We start from the raw sequence: 26,732 nt of genomic DNA, 5'->3' as shown, positions 1-26,732 counted from the left end.
TGCCAGGTGATAGGTATTTGGCTTGAATAAAGATGAAAATGTAGATGCTATTAGCTGATAATGGAGAAAACTTCCTTCAAGTATGATCTAAGGAGGCAGAAAATACAGAGTTCAGCATTAGGAAAATTAAGCTTGAGATATCTGGCATTTAAATAGAGAAGTGTAGTGTATAGTTAGATTTACAAGTCTTTTCAAGTTCAGTATGGGTGGGAGAGTGGCCTGTGGGACAGTGAGACTGTAGAACTGGAAGAAAGTATCCAGCGAGTAAACAGTCTAATAACTTACCTCTGGGGACACAACACCAAGAAGTTAAGTAAATAACCAAATGCCACCAAGAGCCTTGGATGGAGAAGCAAGAAAATATGCAATCACTGGTTAGACAATGAGAAGTGACTGCATTCAAAATAGCTACAATATATAAAGTGTGGAGTAATAAACAATAGTAATACGAGTCTCATAAGAAAGTGCTCTCATTTAAAAACAGCCCACCACATCATTTTGTGGCATTTTTGTTGGAGTTGAGGTGATATTCTTTTGTTGTAATAAAAATGATAGCGTATTTAGCAATTAGGCTGAATTCCTGGCCTAACGTCTTCTAAGATAATAACACATGATGAAGGACAAAAAAAGTGAAACAAAATGGATAGTATACAGATGCCTTCATAATGTAGTGTAGTGGTGTGTGCATGAAAGGGATTCCAGAAGGGACTGTGAAAGACCATGATCTGTGATTAATACATGCCTGCCTTTTAGATTTACATTATACACCTCTAGACGATTTGAATTTTTACCATGCATATAAACAAAGTGAGAAATTTCATTTAAATGAGGCCTAAGTGACATACAGAATAGCATGAAAATGAAATTCTAGCATGACTTGTATTCAAGAGAGCAGAAATATACATTTTATAGACAATATGACCAAAATTAAAAATGCGTGGAAACAGACAGAAAATGAATTTGTCAGAAAAGCTAGTTGAGCTTCTCTTTCAATCCCTAGTTCTTTTCAAGAAGAATGGTGCTCTAGAAACCAAGATCTTATAGGTGCCTTGTGCTCCTTGCTTCTACTATTCCACTGCTCCTAGGTGTCTTCAAAGGGCAAAACTACAGGGAACTATAGATAGGCAGACACACAGATCATTTTACCCAGAAATTCTTTGCAACTCAAACAACTGTACGTGTTACTAGGTTTTAAATGTCATGTCTGCTAGAAATACTCTCTTATGCCACACTGTATCTCTGCAAACACTCCATATATATATACCTCTGTAAGCTGTTACAAAGGTGGAGAGCAAGCTGGGCAGTGGTGGCACACACCTTTAATCCCAGTACTCAGGAGGCAGAGCCAGGTGGATCTCTGTGAGTTCGAGGTCAGCCTGGGCTACCAAGTGAGTTCCAGGACAGGAACCAAAACTACACAGAGAAACTCTTTCTCAGGGGAAAAAAAATGGAGACCAGAATGGTCACTGGTGTGGATGTCAGTCAATTGTGTCCTACAAACAACATCTGATCAAGAATAAGCAACCAATATTATAACAGTCAAACTGGAAATTTAAATGTCAGTTATGTGGAAATATAGAAAGTATGTTAAGATACAATGCACAGCTGTAGAAGGAACTCATTAATCTAACAAATGCTCAGGAAGTACTATTTGATACTACAGTACCTGCTGTGGATGAAAATACATAGAATCAGTCCCCACAGTTTAATGAGGTAGGCATATTTGCCATGCTCTGAGTATTTAGTAGGTAACTTACTAAGATTCACAGAAGGGACACCACTTGGGAGTAGTTTACAAGGAAAGGTTTTCAAGGAGATGAAGATAATATGATCAAGGATCAGGGCTGAAAAGGGTGTAAATTGTGTAGCCTGGCATATGTAATTCAACAGTGTATAAAATTATGTGCAACATGTAATTCAATATCGCTTATTTTGTGATGCACATAATTTAAAAATTGTGTAAAATTGAAACAAAAAAAGGAGGTAATGAGAAGGCAAACTCAGGGAGACAGAGCATCTGTATCCACGGCAAAGTGGTTAGATTTTCTCCTTTGAAGTAATTTTTAAAAGAGGGGGGTGAGCCAGGGCTACACAGAGAAACCCCATCTTGAAAGACAAAAAATAAAAAAAAGAAAGGAAAAAAAAGAGGGTGGTAACATTATCAACTTTACATTAGTAAGGTTAGTCTGTTAGTGAAGTAAAAGAAAATTAGTAATCAAAACTGGGTCAGGACACAGGTAATGAGGCCAGTTCCCCATAAGACATACTGGCACATACTGGCAGCTTGTCTTTGGCAATGGTAATGATGGATAGGCTATAAACTGGGGACATTAAAAATACTTTTGGTTAAAAAAAAAAAAAGCATCTTAGAAACCCCTAAGGGTATCTTGCCAACACACTGAAGGGATGATGATAGCTTAAATCAAGACAGAGATGTAGAAGGGGGACTTTGAGACTTCTGAGTGGGAAACCCAGCAGCCCCACTTAGCAGGCTGTAGACTGGTGACTTTTGCCATGGTCTCCTCATTGCATTTTTGAGAAGCAAAGGAGATGTGTTTTGTTAGGTATGGGGACACCAGGAAGAACGGAAAAGCTGGCCTCCAGACAGAAGCACGCAACGCCGCCGCCATACAAAGGACGCCACAGGTTGTGTGGGCGGACAGCTGCAGAAAATGGCCTCTAACTCTCGTGGAGGGAATGATGCACCTAGTATTTTTCCACTCGTGGTGACTCACAGCCCAAGATGGCGCCTGAAGCAGAAATGAGCCAGGGCGGGGGAGGGGGCGTTGGAAAACGTGACGTTCTTCACTCTTGTCTTCAACACCGTGAGCAGGGCCCGTGGGACTGCGAATCCGTCCTCCCTGAGAACTGGCGTGCAGTGGGGCTGCTGCTCATTCACCCTTAAAAAGCATGTTTCATACTGTGGGCGCGACTGCGTAGGGGGTGGGTGACAAGTCTTTCTGGGCGACATTGCATGTATGCATGCATGCATGCATGCATGCATTCACTCATTCCCGCTTTCCACGCTGGGCGCGTCGCCGTCAGTCAGCTTCCACTTGGGCTTCTCCCGACATTCCTTCGAGTTCTAAGGCAGGCCGCTTTTTCCCCCCGCCCCGGCGGCGACAGCACAGCGGGCAGGCAGGTCGTCGGCGGAGAGAACGAGCCCCGGGGAGCCGCTTCCGGCTCCACCCCCCCGCCCCGCGCGGTCCCGGTGCGCGCGCCCGCCGGCCGCCGCGAGCCCGCGGGCACGAGCGGCCGAGGGCGCTCGGCGGCAGCTCGGGACGGGGGCGGGGCCGCGGTCCAGCGGCGCGCTCGGGGCCCAGGGCTGGGTTGCCTAGGCAACAGCGGCCGAGGCAGGCAGGCAGGCAGGCAGGCAGGCCCTGACGTCAGCGGGCGGCGCGCAGCCCGCACTGCGGCAGCGGGGCCCCACTCATCTCCAAAGCGCGCGTCGCCAGCGGTGGGTCGCGGTGGCCGAGCCGCACCACCGTCTCCTCCTTGGCCTGGGCGCCAGCGGAGGGGAGCCGCTTCGCACTGCCGGGCGGCCGCTCGGGCGGGACAGGCCGCGCTGCGCGCTCCTCTCTCTCTCTCTCCGTGAGTATCCCGCGGGCGCGCTGTGGCGGGAGCCGGGGTGCGGGCGCTCGGCCAGCCAGCCCCGGCGTCTCTCCGCGGGGCGGCGGCGAGGGGGCTGCTGGAGGCCGGGAGCGCGGGGCAGCCCTGCGCCACGCGGGTCGAGCTCGGCCTTCGCCCCCCGCGGCCGAGGGATGCGGCTGCGAGCTACTTCGGTCTACTTTCCCGCTCTCCTGCCTGGTCCAGGCTGGCCCAGCATGGTGCTCCGGTGGAGGGGATGCAGCCCTCTTCCCTTTCTACCCCCGCCGGTCGGGATGCGTACCAAAGTCTATTCCCTTTTAGATGTCAGCCTGCTGGGTGCTAAATGGCGTGCCCTTAATTACATCTAAGAAGAGTGATCAATGTGTTCTGTTTGTAAGAAGAGTCAGATTATATCCGTAGGGTCGTTTCAGGATGCGTAACATAGCCCCCCCGCCCTCCCCCCCCACCCCGGGAACGGAGGCCACTTAAAAATCTACTAAATGCTTGCTCGGCCTTTATTGTTACTCTAAAGAAACATACGCAGACACATTCCTCTCCGTTTTTAAAAAGGAAAAGATGCTAACAGGTTTTTCACCTGTTGCGTAAATGGTTGTTGCTTGAGCTCGTAGAAGATTGTGACGAGGAAGATGGGGAATTTTTGAAAGAATATTTGAAACAAATTCAAATGCCCAAAGAATTTTTTTAACAATATTTAGAATATTATTTATTTGTGTGGACTGTCGCTGATTTATTGGTTGAAATTATGCAAACGTAATTTTTGTTTCTTTTTTTCTTTGCTATGTAATTTTGCCAGTGAATCATCAAGTGCGTATGCTTTTTTTCCTTGCCTTGATGTGTAGGCGCATACTCCATGTTTTTCAGAGAGGAGGGAGGGAACATAATCCAGTTAATTTTTCTGCGTAGTCTCTCTTAGAAGCTCCTGTAAAGCTTCTTTGGATGGGGAAGTCTAAAATAATGGTATAATGATACCTAATATCATGTATGGTAATTTTAAAAATCAAAAAAATTGTTTTATAAAATGACATATACAAAATTCAGAGATGTTTTATTAAATCTAACCTTAAATTTTGGTGATGTTATTAATTAAATGAGTTACTAATCCTATGTGTTTTCTGTAGTATACATTAACATTAAAAGATGATTATTTCTGTAATATATTTAATGTGTTATCATTAAATATTAGTGTCTATTCAGTTGTGCCTCAAAATATCAAATAATAGTAGGTAATATATTTAATTAATGGTGTATTTTCTTTTTAAATTATTTATTTGTTGAATGGACATAAAGTAATTTTACTGAGCACCTGCAATGTGTGATTATTTTATTTTTATGCAATTTCTTTTTTCTCCTTTCAACAAGCAGGTGCCATTTTAAGATCGCAAGCATTAAAAAAAAAAACAAGGCCTAGTGAAATTAATACCTTACCCAAAGCCATTTATCAGTCCTAGAATCATTATTTACTGATTTTTTTTAAAAACTGAGGCACAGACCTGGCCCTCCAGAGGCTAGCGGGGAGGGGGGGGAGTGTGTGTGTTGGGAGTTGGGGGGGGTCACAGAACAGACCATTTTACAAGGATGAAAGTTTAGGGTTGAGATCAATGTATTGATGAAGATCAAAGTATCTTGGGGTGCTGGTATCAAATTCAGGATCTTGCAGATGCCTAGCAGGCATTTTACCATTGAGCTGCATCCTCAGCTTCCCTTCCCCACAACAGCCTAAAAAAGAAAAATCATAAAAAAAAAAAGAAAGAAAGAAAAAATCAGAATGTTTTTATCCTTTCAAGGTGGAAGAAAATTCTAGAAAGAATTTACCTACATGCCTCTCCCACAAAACACATTCTTTAAACCTGTGGCTGTCAGCTTTCTGTAAACAGCTATGGCACATGTGGCTGCCTAATTGTCAATCTTGTAGGCATCCTTCAAATTTTGCAGCATCTTTTGACACCACACAGTATACATTATTTTCTCTGTGTAATGCTTCTTTTCTCATAGTTTTAAAACCAGACTCCTTGAATTCTTTTTATCTTGTGAAGTCCAGAGTTAAACCTTTTGGCATTTTGTGTTACTGAAACCATCACATACATAGGTGATGGCCAAATCTGCAGCCTCTACCTAATGTTTAATACTTTTCTCTAAACATAATAGTATGCAATTATTTTTATTAAACAATGTTATGATGGCTGTTATTACATATATATATATATATATATATATATATATATATATATATTTGAAAGCTTGCTATGTGACAAATACTGTACCAAGTGTTTTGCTTACATATTCTTATTTGCTCTTTATAAAATCTTATGAGTGATTCACTTTTATTCCCTTGAAAAATTAAGAGATTGAGGTCCACAGATAACAGTCTTCTGGCAGATGAAACTGGGATTTGAACCCAAGAGTCTTATAACTAATCTGATGTTTACAGTTGCTTAGTACTCCTCAGATGCCCAGTCAGTGTGCCTCACACAGAGCTAAGTGCCCCATAGGAATTACCTATTATAAGTGTACCTACTATTTATTGGTACTTGTTTAACACACTGTGGTAAGTCATTTGACTGTTAGAATAGCCCATAGGACAGTGAGTAAGCACTGTCAAGTCTACAAATAAAGAGGTGAATGAATGTCTAATGTCACACACATGGGAAACTAATGCTAAGAGTTGGGTTTAAAGCTACTCTGTAATACTAATTGCATTGTATCACAGCTAATACTATTGTCCCGTTATTCTAGTTCTAGACACGGAAGGAACCATCCTCGATTCTCCTGCCTCTACTAGTCTTTTAATGTTTCTAAAATACCAAAAAATTTCTGTTCAAGGGCGAAGGTATGACCAAAGTCTGATTACATTGGCCCTTGTAGCCTCTCTCTTGTAATATGTTGTAGATTACAAAGTAGATGCCCAGGAAAATGTCAAGGATAAGTAACTGTTGAATGCTCACCTCTAAATAGGACATCTGTATCATGCCCTCCCAGCTCAGGGAGCATCACAGAAGAGTGGATGGGAAAAAATGGAGTAGCCGGAGGATGGATGGGATGTGCTGAGGAGAGATGTCTTCTGGACATGAGATAGTCATTACATTTATAAACTCACTGTACCTACAGTTAACCTGCACAAGGTTAGGCCCCTCAACATTTCCTCATGGACAGGCCCCTTCCTTCCCTGCCTTAGGGACAATTAGCAGAATATGGTTGCTGGGTGAGAAAGTGCCATTTTCTTCAGCGATGTAGTCACTGATAAGTTACCAAAGCTCTGGTAAATAACTGTGGCTTATGCTATACAGTCAACCTTAGTTAAGCTCATGGGTCACACACAAGGACCTGAAAATTGGAGGGGGACTTAGTAGAGAGAGGGTTTCGGGGGCGTGGGGGGGGGTGGGGGGGGTGGCAGGTAAGAGGGAAGTGGCAGTGAAAACAACTAAAATTCATTATCTATCGATCTGTATATATGAAACTGTCAAAAACTACGATTTTTTTTTAAAAAGAAAGTAGATGACCAGGTTTATTAGATCTGTATCTACCTGAAGAATAAATAGAGCCTTTTATCAGTAAAAATATAATAGATTTCACTGCATGTATTAATTAAGGGATGAGTTGTTTTGTGTAGCTAGCTACATAATTAGATTCATTTGTATAATCATTCTTTTCTTTTTAGTATTCTCTTTCTCCCCTAAAGGATCAAGGATGAGGATGCCTGAGAGACCTGGAACATTAACTAATAAAGCCTGAGTCAGTTCAAAATACGTTTTCTGTTTTTCATTTTCTTTCCTCCCTTCTTCTCTTACTTTCTAATATTATCTCCAGTTTTAGTCTTGAAAATAGGAATGTTGTATTCTGAGGTAAGAATTGATATTTTCATTGTAGATGCATGTCCCCGTCCTTAAATAAAACTGGCAGCTTGGGGAAGTATGTGCCCAGTTTATCCATGCTTTCAATAGCTTTGACACAAAACATTTAAGGTATTCATTAGGGAAAAATGGTACAAATGCTGTGCTAACCTTTTCTTTTGTCACATAATTTTCAGTGGCATATACAGACATACTTAAATTCATTATCCATGAGTGTGCCACTCTGCTGGTTAACTTTTGTCAATTTGACACAAACTAGTCACCTGGAAAAAAATAACCTTAATTCAGGAATTGCTCCCATTGGATTGGCCTGTGGGCATGGCTATTGGACATTTTCTTGATTAATGAGTACAATGGGAAGGCCCAGCCCATTGTGGGTGGTCCTGAGTTGTATTAGAAAGCAAGTTGAGCAGGCCAGTAAGCAGTCTTCCTCTATGGTTTCTGTGTCAGTTCCCACCTCTAGGTTCCTGCCTTGATATCCTGCCCTTCATGATGGACTATGATGTGCAAGTGTAAGCCAAATCAGCCCTTTTCCTCCTCCAGCTTAACTTGCTCAATGATTTATCATGGCAAGTAAGGCATCTTCCCTCCAGCTTATGTTTACTAGTGTGTAATAAGTGTGTCCTCTTGACAGTTTGATTTCTTCAAAGCCTGTTAAGACATTCCTTATTAAAATAGTTTTAGAAGTTTAACATACAAAGGGAGATGTTTACTGTTTTTCTCAATTTTTTGTTTTTGTATATAGAAGAGTTTATCAAATATAGTGCAGTTTGCTTAACTTCAGAACCCTAAACTAATTGAAATGTAACAGAGCTTTAGAATGAACCTGATGATGTAGCAATGACATTATAGCACAATCTTTTTCTTTTTATTGTTTTGTTTTGTTTGTTTGTTTTTTGAGACAGGATTTCTCTATGAAACAGTCCTGGCTGTCCTGGAACTCGCTCTATAAACCAGGCTAACCTCAGACGCACAGAGATCTGCCTGCCTCTGTCTCTTTAATCTGCTAGGATTAAAGGCGTGTGCTACCACCGCCCAGTTTAATAGCACAATCTTGAGTGCAAGATGTTCTATAATTTTTTTATTTGAACATCCCATATTACAAATTAGTCATCTGTTTTAATAGGATTCTAATTGAGTCAGTGGTTAACCCTATTTATCAGCTGATAGATGCCTACTGGTAAGACATGAATGAAATTTATCTACAAAATTCATGTTTTATACATTCATTTTTAAGTTTGGTTTATTTTAAGAAATCCTTTAACAGAATAACAAAGTACATTTAATTAGTAAATAAATTTAGAGATAGTAATACCTATTTTAAATTTGGTTTCTGCTCTAGGTATTTAACCCTATCAATAAAGCATAAAAGTGGCCATAAAAATTCTTAACTGAATGAACATGTCTGTTTTCCATGAATCTGTTTATCCCTCACTTATTTCTCTTTTTTTCTTTTTCTTTGTTTTTTTGTTGAGGCAGGGTCTCCAGAGCCTTGGTTGATCTGGAATTCACTGTATACACTTTGCTGACCTTAAGTTAGTGGAAATCCTCCTGTCTCTCTGTCTCAAACTTCTGGCTGCCAAGAACATACATATAACATATGTACATACACGGATACACATGTGTACACATAAATACAAACATTTTAGAAAAAATGCGAATCAACTGCTTACTCTGCACCATGCATCTTACCAGTGTGGACAGATATAAGCTGCATAGTACAGTGGGAGAGACAGTGTGTTCATCCTGGCACACACATAATTATCTGTTTTCCAGTTGACTATGAAAGAAAAGGACCTCTGATAAGTTAGAAACAAGAAAACACAGTTGAAGTCTTTAGGTGCAGTGTGAAATAAGCTTCATCCAGTTGGGTAAAGAGTTAGATGAAGCTTGTACCAGTAGAAGCAGCTTCATTCTCTTGAGAGGAGTTTGTTCTGCCTGAAGACCTACGAAAGGAAATATAACTGGGGTATCAGTATCTAAGGGAACATTGGTCTTGATCTGAAACCAGAGTAAGAATGTCTAGAACCCTGTGACAGGTAAGGGACTTGTTTTATCCCAGGTGAATGAGAAATCTATAGTGTTTGAAGCAGGGGAATAATGTGATTTGATTTCTATTTTAAAGGAATAAAATGTGTTCAGTTCTGACTACAGGCTAAGCAAATTCGAGTCATTTCTCGTTTTATAGATAAGGAAAATGAAGTTTTTAGAAATGGTAAATAACATGTCTCCAGTCACATGACTAACAGTGGGAGGTGCTATTGTGCGTCAAATATTATTTTAGCAAAGGAGGATTTAAGAGGAACTCTCCAAAAGGTAAGAGAAGTACCAATGAAAACTGTGTCCGCAAAACAGTCAAAAAATCATTTGAAGAGAGAGGGACTGCGCAACTGTTTTAATAAAACTAGAGAACTCAAACATGGGACTATATTTTTGACATAATAATAGTGCACATTTGTATCATAATAGAGTAGTTTGGAAAATTGCATGTCTTCATTTGTATTTAAGAGCTTGAGAGTGAAGTTAAAAATTGAAGTTGGCTTTGAAGAATTACTTAAAACTCCAAACTATCTAATAGGTAAAAAAAAAAAAAAAGAACAACCAAAAAAAAACACCCTAAAAATCTAAAGAAAATACTCGCCAAATCTGGAGAAGACATCTCAGTGAGTATTGTTCATTTGGTTATTCTATGTAAATATCTGCATCAAATTATAACTTTTATACTAAAGTTATAAAGTTTGGAGCTGAGAACAATAAGTCTATCGTGACAAATAGCATAGTAAAAGTTTACATTAGAACCACATCATTCTTAAATATTTAGTTCATATTAACTATTGCTGTCTACAGAAATAACACACTATTAAAGTGTGTACGATGTACATTGTTGAGGAAAATGTCTTTTACTCAGAATTGTGGGGAACATAGGGAGTAAAGTTTTATATCAAGTAGCTATTCAGTATATTGCCTTTATTGAGATTTCTTCTGTAATATCCTACCCTGTAGGACAAGAAGAAATGATTCTTAAGTTGTGATTATCCTTTCAAGTTGGAGACACACTTTGAAATGAGGAATTTTTGGTAGCATATTTTGAGAGGAACTCAAAGCAATAATAAATAAATCAGCAACTAACTATAGCTTGATTTCTTTAGTATTATAAAGAATCTGTAATTGCACCCATTGTAAGTACACTATTCAGTATTTATGCCTATTTCAATATTTCAGTTCTATTTTTATTATGATCTCTTGTGTTTTTATACACATAAAACACACACACACACACACACACACACACACACACACACACACTAACTGCCACCAAAAAACCAAAACCAAACAAACAAAAAAACCACAAGATCTTATATATCATAGCAAATGGTGCATAGTCTTTGCAGTTTAGTTATCAGTTACGGATCGTATTTTGTTTTATTCCTTTCTGTTTATTTGTCATTTAAAAATGTACCATGTTAGTGTTCAGTTGTTTTCTGTGTGTGCACATGTGTGCTGAGGTGTGAATGTCTTAAATTTTACACAGTTGCTCTTACCGTGGATCAATCTCCCGTCGTCTCTCTCTCTCTCTCTCTCTCTCTCTCTCTCTCTCTCTCTCTCTCTCTCTCTCTCTCTCCCACACACACACACACACACACACACAAACACCCTCAGCTTCTAAAATCTCCATAACTGGGATTTCAGGCCTTTGCCACTGGGCCTGCCTTTAACCAAACAGTTTTCAAAGATTAAGCAAAATGACCTAGATTGCATGAAAGAAAACATCATGTAACTGACTTTTACCTAGGAGGGTAGTTAGTGTTTATTTCATCCTAGAATTTGGAACAACTAAGCAACATAAATTTGATATTAGAAATAGTCTGATGTGCTTGATAAGCTACCAGAAGTCAGGTTATATCAGCCTTTTAAGGGAAGGAAACTAATGTAAGAAACGTAAAAGTCAAAAGTTCAATATCCCAAATGTTCATGCACAGTGTCTATAATCCCAGTGTGCACCTATAGAGAGATGGAAAGTGGGAAATGGAGGATCTCCAGAGTGTCCCAGGCTGACTAACCTGGCTTATGTAGCAGTGAAGAGACCCCCATCTCAGAAATTGACACAAGAAGGTTGTCCTCTGACCCTCATACAAATGCTGTGGCATGTGCATGTCTGTACCTACCCACACAAGTTAATTTTCACATGTTCGTGTGTGCGCACACACATACACATGCACAAAGAAATTTGGTTTTTTTATAGATCAGGTATGTCCAAATTTCACAACCAAACAAAATAGCCCCAAAGTTTAAAAATGAAAATGGAAATGCAGATGATGAAAGCTCCATAAAGAAACTGAGAGCTTTCTCATGGTATGAATATATATTGAAAGAATAAAACATCTGGAGAGAGAGAGAAAAGAGGAACTCTAGGCCTCACTGGAGAGCCAGTCTTGCTTTACCATGGAGCTCCAGGCCAGTGAGAGACACTGTCTCAAAGGAAGTGAATGGTGTTCTTCATGATGACATCCACAGTTGACTCTGGCCTTCACATGCATACATACACACAAGTATCTGCACACACATGTGTATTTGCCCTCAAAGTTTATATGCACAGACATTTTTTTTAAAAAAATGTAACATGATATCTGTAGATGGTGGGAAGTAAGCTTTGTTTTATAAAATATGAAACAATTGCTTAAAAGAATATCTGAAAAGCCAATAATAAAGGAAATACAGAAATGTAGAAAATAATGAAAAATACAGAAAAATCATGATACAAGGAAAAAGGAACAAGACAAATGGAAGAAAATAGAAGATGATATGTTTAAACTCTGCCATATCAAGAATGACATGACTTACAATGATAAAAGTCAACTCAAGAAGTGGAGGATTAATGATGGGCAAATAGGAACGTTATAAGTGTACATTGACTACAAAACCCACTTAATAAAGACAGGTTGAGATTTAAAGGATGGAAGAAAGGATAATATGCTAACACCTGCCAAAACAAATTTGAAGTATTATGTGAATGAAAGTACCTTTTTAAAGGTAAAACGTTAGCAAGGGTAAAGAGGAATGTTAAAGTGAAGTTTAGAGGAATGTTTCTTGATGAATGTGGCAGTTTTCCAGGAAGATGGCAGTTTTAAGTGTGTATAAACACTTACCATATATTCAGATACACCAAACACTGATGGAAACAAGGTGACAAGTAGACAAGCAATAATTACAATGAGGTATTTCAGCACACCGTCCTAGAACTTACAGAGTAAACAATCAGGAGCTCATTAAGACTATAGGAGACTTGAGTAATGTAACACCATTTGAAAATTTATGTTTTCTAGAATGTTCTCAGCATGAAACATTGTTTTCAAGTGTGTAAGATCTAGTCTCTATGCCTAGTAATCTTCAGGGCCATGAGTATATTTGAAGTGTAACAAAAAAAAATAATAAATTCAGTATAAAAATTTTAAAGAATACAGAGCACATTCTTAGACAACAAGAATCAGATTAGAAATAACCAACAGACATGTATACTTATACTCAATATAAATTTAGCATTTAAGCAGAACTCTAAATAATATTTGAAAGAAGTCACCAAGATGTATTAGAAAATACTTTCAACTGACTTAAAATGAAATAACAGAAAGCATAAAATTCTCAAGTGATATTTAAAAGGAAGTTTATGACTTGAAGTTTATGGTTTGAGTGAAAAATGTCACCCTTATATTTTTATGTTTGAACAATTGGCCCTTTGGGAATATTATGAAGCCTTTAGGGAGTGAACCTTTCAGGAGGAAGTATGTCACTAGGGGTGGGCTTTGAGGTTGCTCACTCTGCTGCTTGTGTGCAGATGAAATATCTTTGATTCCTGATTGCCAGGCCACTCTTAAGCGCCTGCTTTCATGCCTTCCCTGCCATAATGGACTGTATCCTCTCTGGAACTGTAAGCTAAACAAACCCTTTCTCCTCTAAGTTGCTTTGGTCATAGTACTTTATCATTGCAACAGAAAACTAATACACTAAATGCTTATGTTAAATAGAGACAGTTGTCTTAGATCCATCATAGAAGCTTTCACAAAAAAAAAAAATATGAAGGATAAATAAGCCTGGAATAAACAGAAGAGGAAAATAATGAGTAAATCTAAATGTAAATTTTTTTAAAGGAGTGATAACATTGGCTGTTTTATATATTCAGGGTCCCAACTTCAAGCTTGATGACTTAGTACAGATACTCACAGTACTCAAAAGCTAATATACTCATACTTGGATCGTGTTGGCTCAGAAGGACACAGATTAAAGTCAGCAGAGAGAAACAGCACATGGGGCTCAGCCTATAAGGATCCAGATACAGATATTAAAGTCTTGGTGTCCGTTGCTTTGTGTGTATGAGAAGATGTCAGTCACAGCTATGCAGTGCCTGAGTGACTGGCTGTAGCTACTCTCATTTCCGAGCCCTAGGCAAACTATATTCGCTATAAATCATATTGTTAACAATAATTCTTGGGTCATAGTGGTACAGTATAGCTCAAGGCTTCATGTATATAAATATTCTAACCTAATAGAACATCCCAAGGGCTAGGAGTTACCTTTTCTAGCATCCTTCCAAGAGGTAGTCCTTAAATTAGACCTTGTTTGGGATTTGAAATAGACATGAAACAATTTGGAAAAAAAACTTTATATTAATAAATTTTAAATTGATTTTTTGTTATTTGACAATTTTATAATTAGGTATGATATATTCTAATTATTTTCCTTCCACCCTCCCACCTGTGAGGACCCCTTCTCTACAAATCTCTTTCCCACAAACTTAAGTTTTTGTTTTTTTTTGTGACTCACTGAATTTAACCAGGACCATCTGTGTGGCCCAGGGCTTGAACCTATACATTGGTGCCTGGGACTTCAGCAGTGGGCAAATAACTGGAGGCAATGACTCCTCTTCTCCCAGATTCTGTTAATAACCTATAGTCCAGCAGTGAGGAGTTGGGTCCCATGGGTGACTCTTGCCAGGGCAAGTCTCCTGCAGGCCTAGAACTTCAGCTCCTGGAAGACTGAGATGGCAGTGGCTGTATCTTGGTTAGAATGTGGCCTTTCATAGCCTTTCTTTCTTCTGTTTTTGTTTTACTTGATTTTTAAATTACATTTGTGTATTATAATTCAATATTTTCCTTTATTACTGTGTGTGCATACACGTGTGTATGTAGAGGTCAGAGGACAACACATAGGAGTTTGTTCTTTTCCCACTATGAGGGTATTGGAGATCAAATTGGGACTGTCGGGCCTGGCAGCTTGCACGTTTTCCTGTGAGCCGTTTCACTGGCTCTGGGAAATTACTCTTTTCTTAGTGAATTTTAGGCAGACTTTGAAAAAAGGATAGACAACACAATCACCAGTACTTGGAATCTAAGAAGAGTCTCATGGTAGGTCTACAGACTTTGAAAGTGTAATGAACATTATAAATATCTCTGACAATAAAGTTACTAGATGAGATGGAATACCTAAAAGGAAAAAAAATCTCCCAAAGAACTGAAAAGTTGATAACCTGAATACCGTATATCTTTTAAATTATTTGAATGTGTTCTTAAAGCCTTCTTAGAAAGAAAACTAGTCCCAGGTAGTTTTGTTAGTAAATTTTACCAAACATTTGCAGAAGAAATAATACCAATTATGTAAAATTCTTAACTACATTTTAATATGAGGAGATAAATACCCAGTCCCTTTCATGAATCCACCCTTGATACCAAAACCAAAGATACAATTAAAAAAACAAAACAGAAACTATCAAGCCATATATTTTTTGAAGACAATTTCAGTCAATTTCAACAAAATACTAGGAAATTAGTATTCTAAGACATCCTGACTTGGTGGGTTTATGTTAGAAATTCCATTGTTCAGTGTTAGAAAAAACTTCAAATTCACTGTCTTACATGACTAAATAAGAAAACCATGCTGGGTGATGGTGGCACATGCCTTTAATCCTAGCACTAGGAGGCAGAGCCAGGCAGATCTCTGTGAGTTCAAGGCCAACCTGGTCTATGGAGTGAGATCCAGGACAGGCACCAAAACTACACAGAGAAACCCTGTCTCGAAAAACCAAAAAAAAAAAGAAAAAAGAAAAAAAAAAGAAAGAAGAGTTAGTTCAATCCAAATCAAAATGCAACTTTTTAACAATTAGAAAGCTAATTAGAATACTTATTTGCAAATATGAGCAGTTGGCCAAAGAACCTAAACAATATGAAAAAACAAAATTGAAGAAATTACACAATTAGACCTATTATAAAGCTGTACTATTCAAAGTAATTTATTAACTTCTAAAAATATGCATACATCTTAGTGGGGAAGAGTAAATCTATAAATAGATCCATTGTAGAGTTGGTTTATTGATTCTTCTTTCTCTTATGTTGACAGTAGAAAACCATGGTCTGCTCATGGTTTAGAACATGCTCTACCACTCAGTTATACCCCGGCCAGATTAGTTGATTCATTATATAATTGTTAAAGTTATCAATGAAGAACAGGATAATCTCAACAAAGGGTCCTGGAACAGTTGGATGTCCATGCAGAACATAACCATAGCATTCTTGGAAAATAACTAGAAATAGATCAAAGAGGGTGGGTAGGTGACTCAGTGGAGTGTTTGCCTTGCAGGCATAAGGACCTTAGTGCAATCACCAACGGCCATGGTAAGAAAAATCAGCTGTGACATGTTTGCAAGCCTATCTACTTTCCCAGTGTTTTCTTATTAGTCAGACAAGCTTCCTAAAGAAGTTTCAAGGTAGTAAGGGATCTTGTCTTTAAAAATGTGATTGGCACCTGAGAAACGACACCTGATTTCCTCTGGCCTCTACATGCACACATATACATGCATGTCTACCACCTTCAGGCATGAACACAGACACAAATGGAGCCGTGGGATTCCTTGGGGCCCCACAAACTTTACAGGATTTAGCCAGTGCTATTTGTTGTACTCCATTATTTAGCGGTAATACCCTATTGCTGAAGACACTACATGAGTTAAATAATATGGAGAGATCGAGCTGGTACTCAATTGGAGATTTCATCCATACTGTCTAGTTTTCATAGTGCTGGAAGGTGCTGTACACCTTACCAGAGTAAAACAGTAATCAGTCTCACCCAGCTATGAACCTTGAGAGCTATAATAATGACCTACCTGCAATACTCACTGGTGCAGTAGTGACTAGCATGTTAAAGGAGTAATCAACCACTTTTTTGGTCAAATTTAAGGTCCACTCTCTGATATGGAACCCATACTTGACATTGTCAGTGAGGCCAAGAAGCTGAAGCAAGATAGGTCATGGGCCTTAGAGGAAAAGCAGACCACTATTGTGCTCAATGAATATAATAATGAAATGATATCTCATGACATAGTGCTATATGCATGTACCAGGGCATTGATCAACTTTGATCAGAGAAGCTTCTTTCAGTAGGTGGTGATTAACACAGAGACCCACAGCTAGTCAGTGCAGAGAATGAGACTTGAGAATGCTCAACCCTGAATGAGATGTCTAGATCCTACCTCTCCCTTCCAGGATCTATGCAGAAGAGGAGGAGGTGGAAAGATGGTAAGAGCCAGAGGTTGTAGATATCTTCGAGGAAACAGTGTTTTCCAAACACAACAGATAGATGCACATATGAATTCACAGACACTGTGGCAGCATACACAAGACCTGCAAAAGCTCAAGCCAACAAAATCCTAGCATAGAGGAGGAGAAGTGGGTCCGAAGTCCCACCCCTAGTCAAAAAACTACTCACAATTGATAGCTTCTGGAAGTGGGAAAGTCAGTTTCCTTAAATGATGTAGCAACCACATTCCAGGACAGGCTCCGTGCTCAGGGGTAGTTAGCCAACCCAAATTTGTCTTCAAGGTTTGTGCTGCTCTTGTTTTGTTTAAAGGGAGAAAGAACATGAACTTAGGTGGGTAGGGACAATCTCAGAGGATTGGGGGAGGTGAAAGGATCTGATCAAAGCACATTGCAGGAACCGGGAAAGCTAATCAGAGGAGGGTTGGTTTTTATTTTACCCTGTTCTAACAGAGTTACAAAGGTTTTATCCAATTATATAAATCATTATTTTAGCTCTTATATGTAAACTTTTAAAATGTTTTTATTTATTCCTTGTGAATTTCTTCTCTTTGAGATCATAAATCTGCTATTTTGCAATTTTGGTTCTTATTTGATTGTTTCTTTCTGGTGTGTTCTCACAATTTCTGCATATTGATACTATATTTCTGATAGTCACTGAACAAGTAGAAAGAAAAATATGCTTATGCTTCATTTGAGCATAGTGGAAATTCAGTTACTGAACTATAACTAAAGAAAACAGTTTGTGAAAAAGTGAACAGTAATTTTCATTGTAGTAGGCAGCTAGAATTGAGTGGGGCTTTTTTGTTTTTGTTTCATCTTTGGAATTTTATGCTTTTTAAAAATTTGCATGTTACTGTTTTAAATTAAACATATTTTGCTCCTGAAATAAGATATAAAAACTAAATGTGCTATTCTTGTGTGTGTGTGTGTGTGTGTGTGTGTGTGTGTGTGTGTGTAGGCCAGAGGAAAACTGTAGAGTCAACTCCTACCTTTGTGTAGATTCTCAGGATTGAACTCAGGCCATCAGTCTTACGTTGCAAATTCTTTACCTGTTAAGCCATCTCGCCAGCCCAAGAAGGCTATTTATTATATTAGATTATGGAAGATTTTTCAGGGGCTATGGTTCTAAAATTTATACTTAAAATATAGTTTAGCAGGGACTGGAGAGATAGCTCAGAGATTTAAGAGTATTGACTGCTCTTCCAGAGTCCTGAGTTCAATTTCCAGCAACCACATGGTGACCCACAACCATCTATAATGAGATCTGATGCCCTCTTCTGGTATGCAGGCATATATGCATAAAAAATAAATAAATTTTTAAAAAATATATATGTATATATACATATATATATAGTTTAGCAATCTTTGAATGAGCAAAAGACACTTGAATGTGGTAAAAAATATATATAGTGGATATATATATGTATATATATATTATATATGTGATATATAGTGAAACCCTAGCTCTTTCAGTATTTTTCCATTGCCAATCAAATATCCTGCTTATTATCTGTCTGCTGATAGCATAGGAGATTAAAAAATCTGAACCTCAGAATTCATTAATAAGTCCTCCTTTTCTGGAGATTCTTCATTTTTATTTTGGCTTCATATTGGAATGTTGTGGGTTTTGTCAATTTTGAGTTTTTAACATTTGTTAAGCTTTTATTTCTGTCACTCAAAAGTTTATTTCCATCATTTTTACTTCTTTTTGTCCAGTTTTTTAGAGTTCTTCAATATCTTACTGTAGCTAGAGTTTTCCTGCCTGGCCCACAGTCAGGACAAATCTCTATTACCTGCCAGTCCCACAGCCTCAGACCCGACCAAGTAAACACAGAGACTTATATTGCTTACAAACTGTATGGCCATGGCAGGCTTCTTGCTAACTGTTCTTACAGCTTAAATTAATCCATTTTTATAAATCTATACCTTGCCACGTGGCTCGTGGCTTACCGGCATCTTCACATGCTGTTTCTCATCGTGGCGGCTGGCAGTGTCTCTCTGACTCAACCTTCCACTTCCCAGCTTTATTCTCCTCCTTGTCCCGCCTACACTTCCTGCCTAGCCAATGGCCAATCAGTGTTTTATTTATCGACTAATTAGCAACACATTTTGCCATACAGAACTTCCCACAGCATCTTACTTATTTTAAGTTCATGACATAGTGCTATATGCATATCAGGGCATTGATCAGCTTTGATCAGAAAAGCTTCTTTCAGTAGGTGATGATTAACAGAGACCCACAGCTACAATTCATTTTCCTCTTGTGTTCATGCTTGTTTCCATACATTGATAGCTCACCTTCATTGTTCTACTTTTCTGTATTGTTTCATACTTTTCAGGCTACCCATCTTTAGATGAGAATCATCTGTTGGTTGTTTTTAGCATCATGTGCTTCTGTTTGTGGGGGTTTTATCAACCTGAACTGTGGTACCCTTTCTCTCAGTGCACAGCTACTTGGTCCTCAGAGAAAGGTATCTACTTAATCCAAATGATGGTGGGATCTCCAGTCCATTTCCTGCAGCTGCTTGGTCCTCAGGTAAAGGTGTCTACTTAATCCAATGGTGGTGGGATCTCCAGTCCATTTCCTACACAACTACTTGGTCCTCAGGTAAAGGTATCCACTTAATCCAGTGGTGCTGGGAACTCCAGTCCATTTCCTGCAGCTGCTTAGTCCTCAGGTAAAGGTATCTACTTAATCCAATGGTGGTGGGAACTCTAGTCTATTTCCTACAGCTACTAGTCCTCAGGTAAAGATATCTACTTAATCCAATGGTGGTGGGAACTCCAGTCTGTTTCCCCAGGTACTCATTCTCAGGATGATCCCCCACCTCAGCATTCTAGACCATGGGTCTCAGGGCTTCTCTAAAACTACCCTGTAAAGTCTTTCCCTATGAACTGTGCTTTCTCCTGTGGTGGTGGTTTTTTTGTTTGTTTGTTTGTTTGTTTGTTTTGTTTTGTTTTGCTTGCTTGTTGGTTTTGACAGGGTCTCACTGTGTGGCCCAAGCTTCTAACTCATGAGCTTCCTGTCTGCCTACAAAGCCCTGAGTTTATAAGTATGTGTCACCACCCAGCTCTGGAGCTTTCTTTTGTCCTTTCCTATTCTTGTCAGTTTTTGTTTTTATTCTCTTCTGCATTACATTTTTGTATTCTTCCTTTTCTCCTCCTGAACCCATTTTTATTCCCAACTAGTCATCTCCTACTTTCATGTGTCCCTTTATTAGTTAATTAGATTTCTTTGTATGAGTTATTTGCTGGAGCATGGATTAGTTAATGGTTATACCACTGAAGAAAATGGCGCTCTCTTCCGTATCAACCATTAATTGACAGTAGCTCCTGGGAAAGGGGTAAGGGTCCATGAGCATCTCCCCAATCCATGATGGACTGCTGAAGGGCCCCTTCCTGTGCAGATGTGTTTCATAATTGGGGCAGTCATACCAAATTTTGAAGCAGCAGTTCGTGGCACACCTCTCCATCCACCAGCTCTTACATTCTTTGCACTTGTAGTACAGAGATACACCCTGGGTCTTGGAGAGGATTATTGAAATGTTCCTGATAATAGGACTGAATGTTTAGCAGTTACTTACAGCACTTTGACTGGGTATGAGTCTATACATGCATCATCACCCATTGAAAAGTGACATCACTTTTCCCCAGCCAAGACTCATATCAGTGGTGGAGAGGTTGCTTGAACTGGCCTTCCCCTGCACTCAGATTGGTGTCTACCCTAATTGTCATCATAGAACCTACATCCAGTGATTGATGGAAGTAGATGCAGAGACCCACAGCCAAGCACTTGGCCAAGAACCTGGAGTTGAGTTGAAGAGAGGGAGGAAGGATCATGATGGGAAAAACCACAGAGATAGCTGACTCAAGCTAGTGGGAGCTCATGGACTCTGGACTGACAGTTGGGGAGCCTGCATGGGACTGCACTAGGCCCTCTGAGTGTGGGTGAAAGTTGTGTGGCTTTATGTGTTTGTGGGTCCCCTGGCAATGGGTCCAGGACTTATCCTGGGTACACAAACTGGCTTTTTAAAGCCCATTCCCTATGGTGCAATGCCTTACTCAGCCTTGATGCATGGGGGAGGGGCTAGGTCCAGCCCCGACTTGGTATGCCAGCCTGTGTTGACTACCCAAGGGAGGACTTACCCTCTATGAGAAGGGGATAGGGGTGGGATGAGGGCAGGTTTAGGGGAGCAGGAGAAGGGGAGGGAGGGGGAGCAAGGGTTGGTATGTAAAAGTAAAAAAAAAATTTTAATAAAAAAAATTATAAAAAAAGAAAAATGACATCACTGCTCCAGGCTAGGAGCCATGCTACTCCAAGTGTGTAAACATAAATTTGTAGAAGGCAGTTTGACACGCCCCTTTAGCAAAAACAACAGTAGTGGGTCCCCCTGACCTAGTGGCCTTTGACCTCTAGCTGTACGTTTTTTGACCAGATTTGGAGTCCCAAGCTGTATTCCCTCCCATGGAGCAGACTTCAAATCCAGTCAGAAGTGTTTGTTTACTGCCAAAATAGTCCTGACACTACCGCACCATGGCACATCTTACCTGCCAGGTTCATGGTACAGCACAGCATCTTCCGGTGTTGTACGCACTCGCCACCAGGAAGGATGTTTCCAGCTCAGTTCCGGCCTGATTCCTCTGTGTCCTGTAACCAAAGTGTGTGGGGTCTTCAGAAGCGTTAGACCATCTCGTTCTGGTGGACAACCAAAAACAATGGCAGTAGTCGCATTGATTTGGGAGCTTCTGGGACTTAGATGGTCAACAGCTCACAGGGAGATATTCTGTACTTCGCACTGGGATTTTCATTTAAAAACGTGACTTCTGGGAGTAGCATATGGTGTCCCTCCTTTCCGAGCTCTTTTTTTTTTTTAATTATTTAAAATGTCTATATTTTTAAGAATTTTTTGTGTAAGTTCTATAGTCCCACCTTTCCCGTCCTCCTCCAGATCCTCCCATGTCTCCTTCACTCCCTCTACTCTGTTCCCTTTCAAGTTCATGACCCCTTCTTTCATTCTTATTACACACACACACACACACACACACACACACACGCACACACGCACACACGCACACGCACACGCTGAGTCTGCTTAGTGTTGCTCATATGTATATGAGTTGAGTGTTGACCCCTGGAGACTGGGCCTGTCAGGGGCTTCACCCCCAAAGAAGACTGATTCTCTCTCTCTTTTAGCAGCTGTTGACTGCTTGTAGCTCTTGGTCAAGGGTAGTTAGTGCCTTCTGAGATTTCCTCTATCTACACTGGTTTATCAGCTGCTATTGGCACTGTGCTGATCCTGTTCAGGAAAATGTATTCTTGAGATTTCTTGAGCTTCTCTATAATTCTTTGAGAAGAATATCACAAAGCAGATGCCATTGTGCCCTGGCTCTGACATCCCATCTGTGGTGTTCATGAGCCTTAGATGTAGGAATTGCATTATACAGATGTCAGTGGAGGTTGCATACCTCAGGGTCAGTTGTTCTCAGCATTTTGACCAGTTGTAGATTTCTAGAATGGTGTCTATCTTCTGCAAAGAGGAGCTTTGATAAGAGATGAGAAATATACTTATCTGGGGGTATAAGGATAAGTATTAGAATTTAATTAGAAAATATACTGGTTTAGGAAAGAGGCAGTTCTCCTCTAGGGCCCAAGTAATACAATTCTACATGGCTTTTTCATACAAACTTTTGTTTAGTTTTTGTTAACGTTCTCTTCTCCCCACATCTTTCTCTCAGCTGTATTTAAACCTTTCCATGTCTAGGATTTCCCCCTACATGCTTTACTGTCTTCGCTCCTGTATTTACATCATTCCATCCTTGCTACCTCTTCCGATGTCATGACCTCTTTCTTGCTCCCTGGCCTCTACAGACACTCCAGCTTAAACCCACAGATCTAATCATTTAAAGCTAGGGTCTGCATGTGAAAGAATATATAGTGTTTGCCTTTCTGGGCCCGTTAGCTCATTCAGTATATTTTTCAGTTCCATCCATTTTCCTGTAAATTTCGTTTTTTAATGGCTGGATATGAATGTAATCTTGTTTATTTTTAAATTCTTAAGAGAATTTCTCTAACTTACTTTCTAACTGGTAACATTCCTTTATGAATTTTAGCCCTTTGCTGTTTTTTATTAAAAATTCTCTTAAATAAATTTGACAAAGAGGTATGTGTTTATTGATTTGCCACTTGAATTGCTAGTTAATATTTAGCATGTCAGTGATATAGTTGGAAAAAATGCAGGATGACCTTTCTGTGTAGTCTTGACTTGAGAGTATAATTATGAGGCAAGATTAATAACCCATGTGTTTTTTTCCTTGGGAAACTTGAAATGTTTTATACTCCATAGCTGTTTGATGAGTTTTCTCAAACATATCTTAGCCAAATTAAAATTTGGATCACTCTACCAATAAGAAAATAGCAACGATTAATTTATTTCTGTAAAGTCCTTAAGTACTCTTATCAATATTAACTAACTCAGTTAATCTGAAATCACTTTTAGAGATTTCTAATCTAAATCTACAAATAGAAATTGAGAGTGCTCATCAGATGCTCTAGAGAAGTATTCTATCAAAAAAACAAACACCTAATTGTCTCAATAGTGTTGGTCACAATCTTTATTTTTACCTCTAAGCACTTAAACTATGCTGAACGGAACATTTCTTGTTATGTTTTCTTTTCCTAGCTTGCAATCTTAAGAGCAATCTTCAGGATATCTAAGAAACTCACGCTAACACTGCTACCCTAGAGCGCTGAGGAGCACGTGACCAGCAGCTGCCGACTCCGAGGACTATGGTAGTGTAGAGGGAGGCAAGCAAGCAAAGCCAGATAAAATGAGCCAGACCACACACGACATGGAAGAAGAAACTCCAGAGAAGGTGGATTCTGCCCAGCAGAAAGATGCGGACAAGTCACAGGCGGACGATGATGCAAGTGATGGAAGAGAGAAGGCTGAACCGGAAGGGAATTCCGGGAAGGAAGATCTGATGGAAGCCTATCAGCACCAGGTAGCTGAGGAGATGGCGAAGGAGATTAAGAAGAAGATACGGAAGAAGCTGAGAGAGCAGCTGACTTACTTCCCTTCAGATACTCTACTGCATGACGACAAACTGGGCAGTGAGAAGAGGAAGAAGAGGAAGAAGAAAGTCCCGGGCCCACCCAAACCGGAAGCGAGGTACGTCCCATTGCCACGGTTTTGAGTGAAAAAAAATGTCATTTAATGAAGAAAGTTAGTGCTGTGTTTGGAAACATTCCCACTGAGGTGCTAATTGTGAACCATCAGGCAGGACTTGGCCATGTGCTAGGAGCTTTACAAGAATTCACTGACAATCTTTTCCATGGCCCTGTGAGGGACAGTCATGGCGTTATCTCGTTTTTCTAAGAGTCTGAGTGGGGTAAGCCCCAGAAAAGGCTGAGCCAGAACATTAACAGTCTGTCTCCAAATTGTCCACATTTACCTGCTTATACCTGCTTTTGAAATGACGGACCTGCTAAGAATGGTGGTTCATGCATGTAATCCCAGTACATGGGCACCAAGGCAGGGGGATCTGGAGATCAAGGCCAGCCTGCATTGCGTAGTGGATTTGAGGCCTGCCGGAGCACCATGACCCTGTCTCAGAAAGCCCCTACACACACACACACACACACACACACACACACACACACACTCTCGCTCGTTCTTATTTCCATTTTGGAGTTGGATATGCAGTATAGATTTTTTTCCTCCTTATCATCCAAGATTTGTTCATTGTAGAACAATTATCAAAAGTAATAACTATTGGCAATTTAATATTTTAGTCTAATTTTATGTATGATGCTTATACATATATTCCTATATATATGGTAAGTGTTTCTGAAACTATTCACATTTATAAATTCTCTCTTTATAAGAAGCAGTGAGATTTAGGAACATCTTCCAAATGACATAATCCACTTTCCCTGCAGTCCTCATTTTCATAAACAGCTTACATCTGGCTGGTTATGTATCAGTCTTTTGGCAGTCTAGGTAATTTGCCCTTAAGCTCTCAGCTAAAAAGAAATGCCATGGTCTCAATGACCAGTGCTTCAAGGATATGGTACTGTAAGAGTTAGCTATCTGTTGGCACAGATTACCCCAGAACACAGCACCTACTACAGCAGGCATTGGGGGCATTTGTTGTACTGTAAGAATTAGCTGTCTGTTGGCACAGATTACCCCCAGAACACAGCACCTACTACAGCAGGCATTGGGGCATTTGTTGTACTGTGAGAATTAGCTGTCTGTTGGCACAGATTACCCCCAGAACACAGCACCTACTACAGCAGGCATTGGGGGCATTTGTCGTCTCCCAGCTGCTCTGTTCAGAAGACCCGAGGGTGACTTACTGGGCACCACTGACTTTACAGGCTCTCCTAAGCTTCAATTGGGATGCTAGCCAGGCTGATGCCTTGACAGGGGAAGATGTAACAAGTGATGTCCAGCTCTTCATAGTATTCTGATGCCTCACAAGAACTAGATCTGTGCATAACTGTGAGGCTATAGGTAGGTCTCAGGCCCTGGCTGGCTTTCAGAAATACAAGTTCTTTGCCACCTGGATCAATGCATTGTGAACTCACCCAGGCGGCTGCTTCTTCCCCAGACCAAGATTCTAACAGAGTAATAGCAAGACAGAAGTGAACCTTTAAAAAATAGCATCCATTTTCCCATATCCTGTTGGAACTGGGTAATGAGACCCAGCAGCTACTCCTAGAGAAGGGGAATCTCGAAAGAATTGACCACGAAGAAGCAAAGACCAGCGGGAACATTATATAGGCTGCTGTCCATAGTGTACTATAAGTCATTATCACATCAGTTTGGAAATGGAAAGACATTCTCACTAGAGAAGAGAGCCAGTTTATGAAGTTTAAATGCAAACTATGCTGTACATGGTGGTGGCATACCAATGTAGCTGTCCTGTAATAGTATTTTGTGACTGATAAAATAGCATAGCTTTCAGAAATAACTACTAGGAAGTATTTGTCTGATCTTTTTATTCCCCAGTGCTCTTTTTCAAAAGATAACTGAGTATGTTGGAAGTTAATTTTTCATGATTTAAAGGCATATTTTTTACTTCATAAATTATGAACAAATTCTAATAGGCCAGTTTCTGTTCCTGGCTGCTACCTCTTGATGTTTGCATGGGGTGCAAACTTTATTTTAATCAAGACTTCGGAAAAATAGAGTCATATACCAGCCTCTAGAAAACAGAAGCAATGAGTTTTTACTGGAAATCAAAAGTTGTAAGACTGAAGTTTCCTAAGAACAAACTTTGAAATTTTCTTTTGCCTTTTGAGTTATTTAGAAATGTATTCATTAATCCTTCAGTCTGCGCCAGGGTGAAGATGCTTTGAAATTCTGTATAATACAGATCCATAATGATAAAAGAGTGTTTTCTTTTCCCTTTGCTCACTTGTTTTTAGACAGCATCACAATTTGCCTCTGAATTGTGGTCCTCATACCTGAGCCTGCTTAGTGCTCAGTGTATTCTGTGAAGTTTATAGTTTTGTTTAAGTTGGCTCCCAAGATTTGTAGCTCTTCATCAGGTATAAAGTATTATCTGTGATTCTTGGTTTGACAGCAATTTCATTATATAAGAAAATATCAAATAGTGATAGTTTTGAAAGGAAAATGATATATCATTCTTGCTTCTATTTTCCATTCACTCTGTTATACCATGA

At 39.7% G+C, this 26,732-nt stretch overlaps 1 protein-coding gene across 4 annotated transcripts in view; it reads left to right on the top strand.

Annotated features, from left to right (window-relative positions):
- The window catches only part of Ahi1 (Abelson helper integration site 1), a 150,308-nt gene that overhangs the window by 2,160 nt on the left and 121,416 nt on the right, over nucleotides 1–26,732 (top strand). For 3 of the 4 annotated variants that reach the window (XM_059272672.1, XM_059272670.1, XM_059272673.1), the window contains exon 3: nucleotides 23,722–24,210. In XM_059272672.1, the coding sequence (XP_059128655.1) occupies nucleotides 23,870–24,210 (341 nt within the window). In that variant the 5' untranslated portion in view covers nucleotides 23,722–23,869. Of the gene's footprint in view, nucleotides 1–3,394; nucleotides 3,592–23,721; nucleotides 24,211–26,732 lie in introns of those variants that run through there. The other variant, XM_059272671.1, reaches the window with a different exon arrangement.

Source organism: Peromyscus eremicus, chromosome 8b (genome assembly GCF_949786415.1).
Source record: "Peromyscus eremicus chromosome 8b, PerEre_H2_v1, whole genome shotgun sequence".
In the NCBI taxonomy this organism is placed as follows: Eukaryota; Metazoa; Chordata; class Mammalia; order Rodentia; family Cricetidae; genus Peromyscus; species Peromyscus eremicus.
This window is presented reverse-complemented; position numbering and strand designations above follow the sequence as displayed.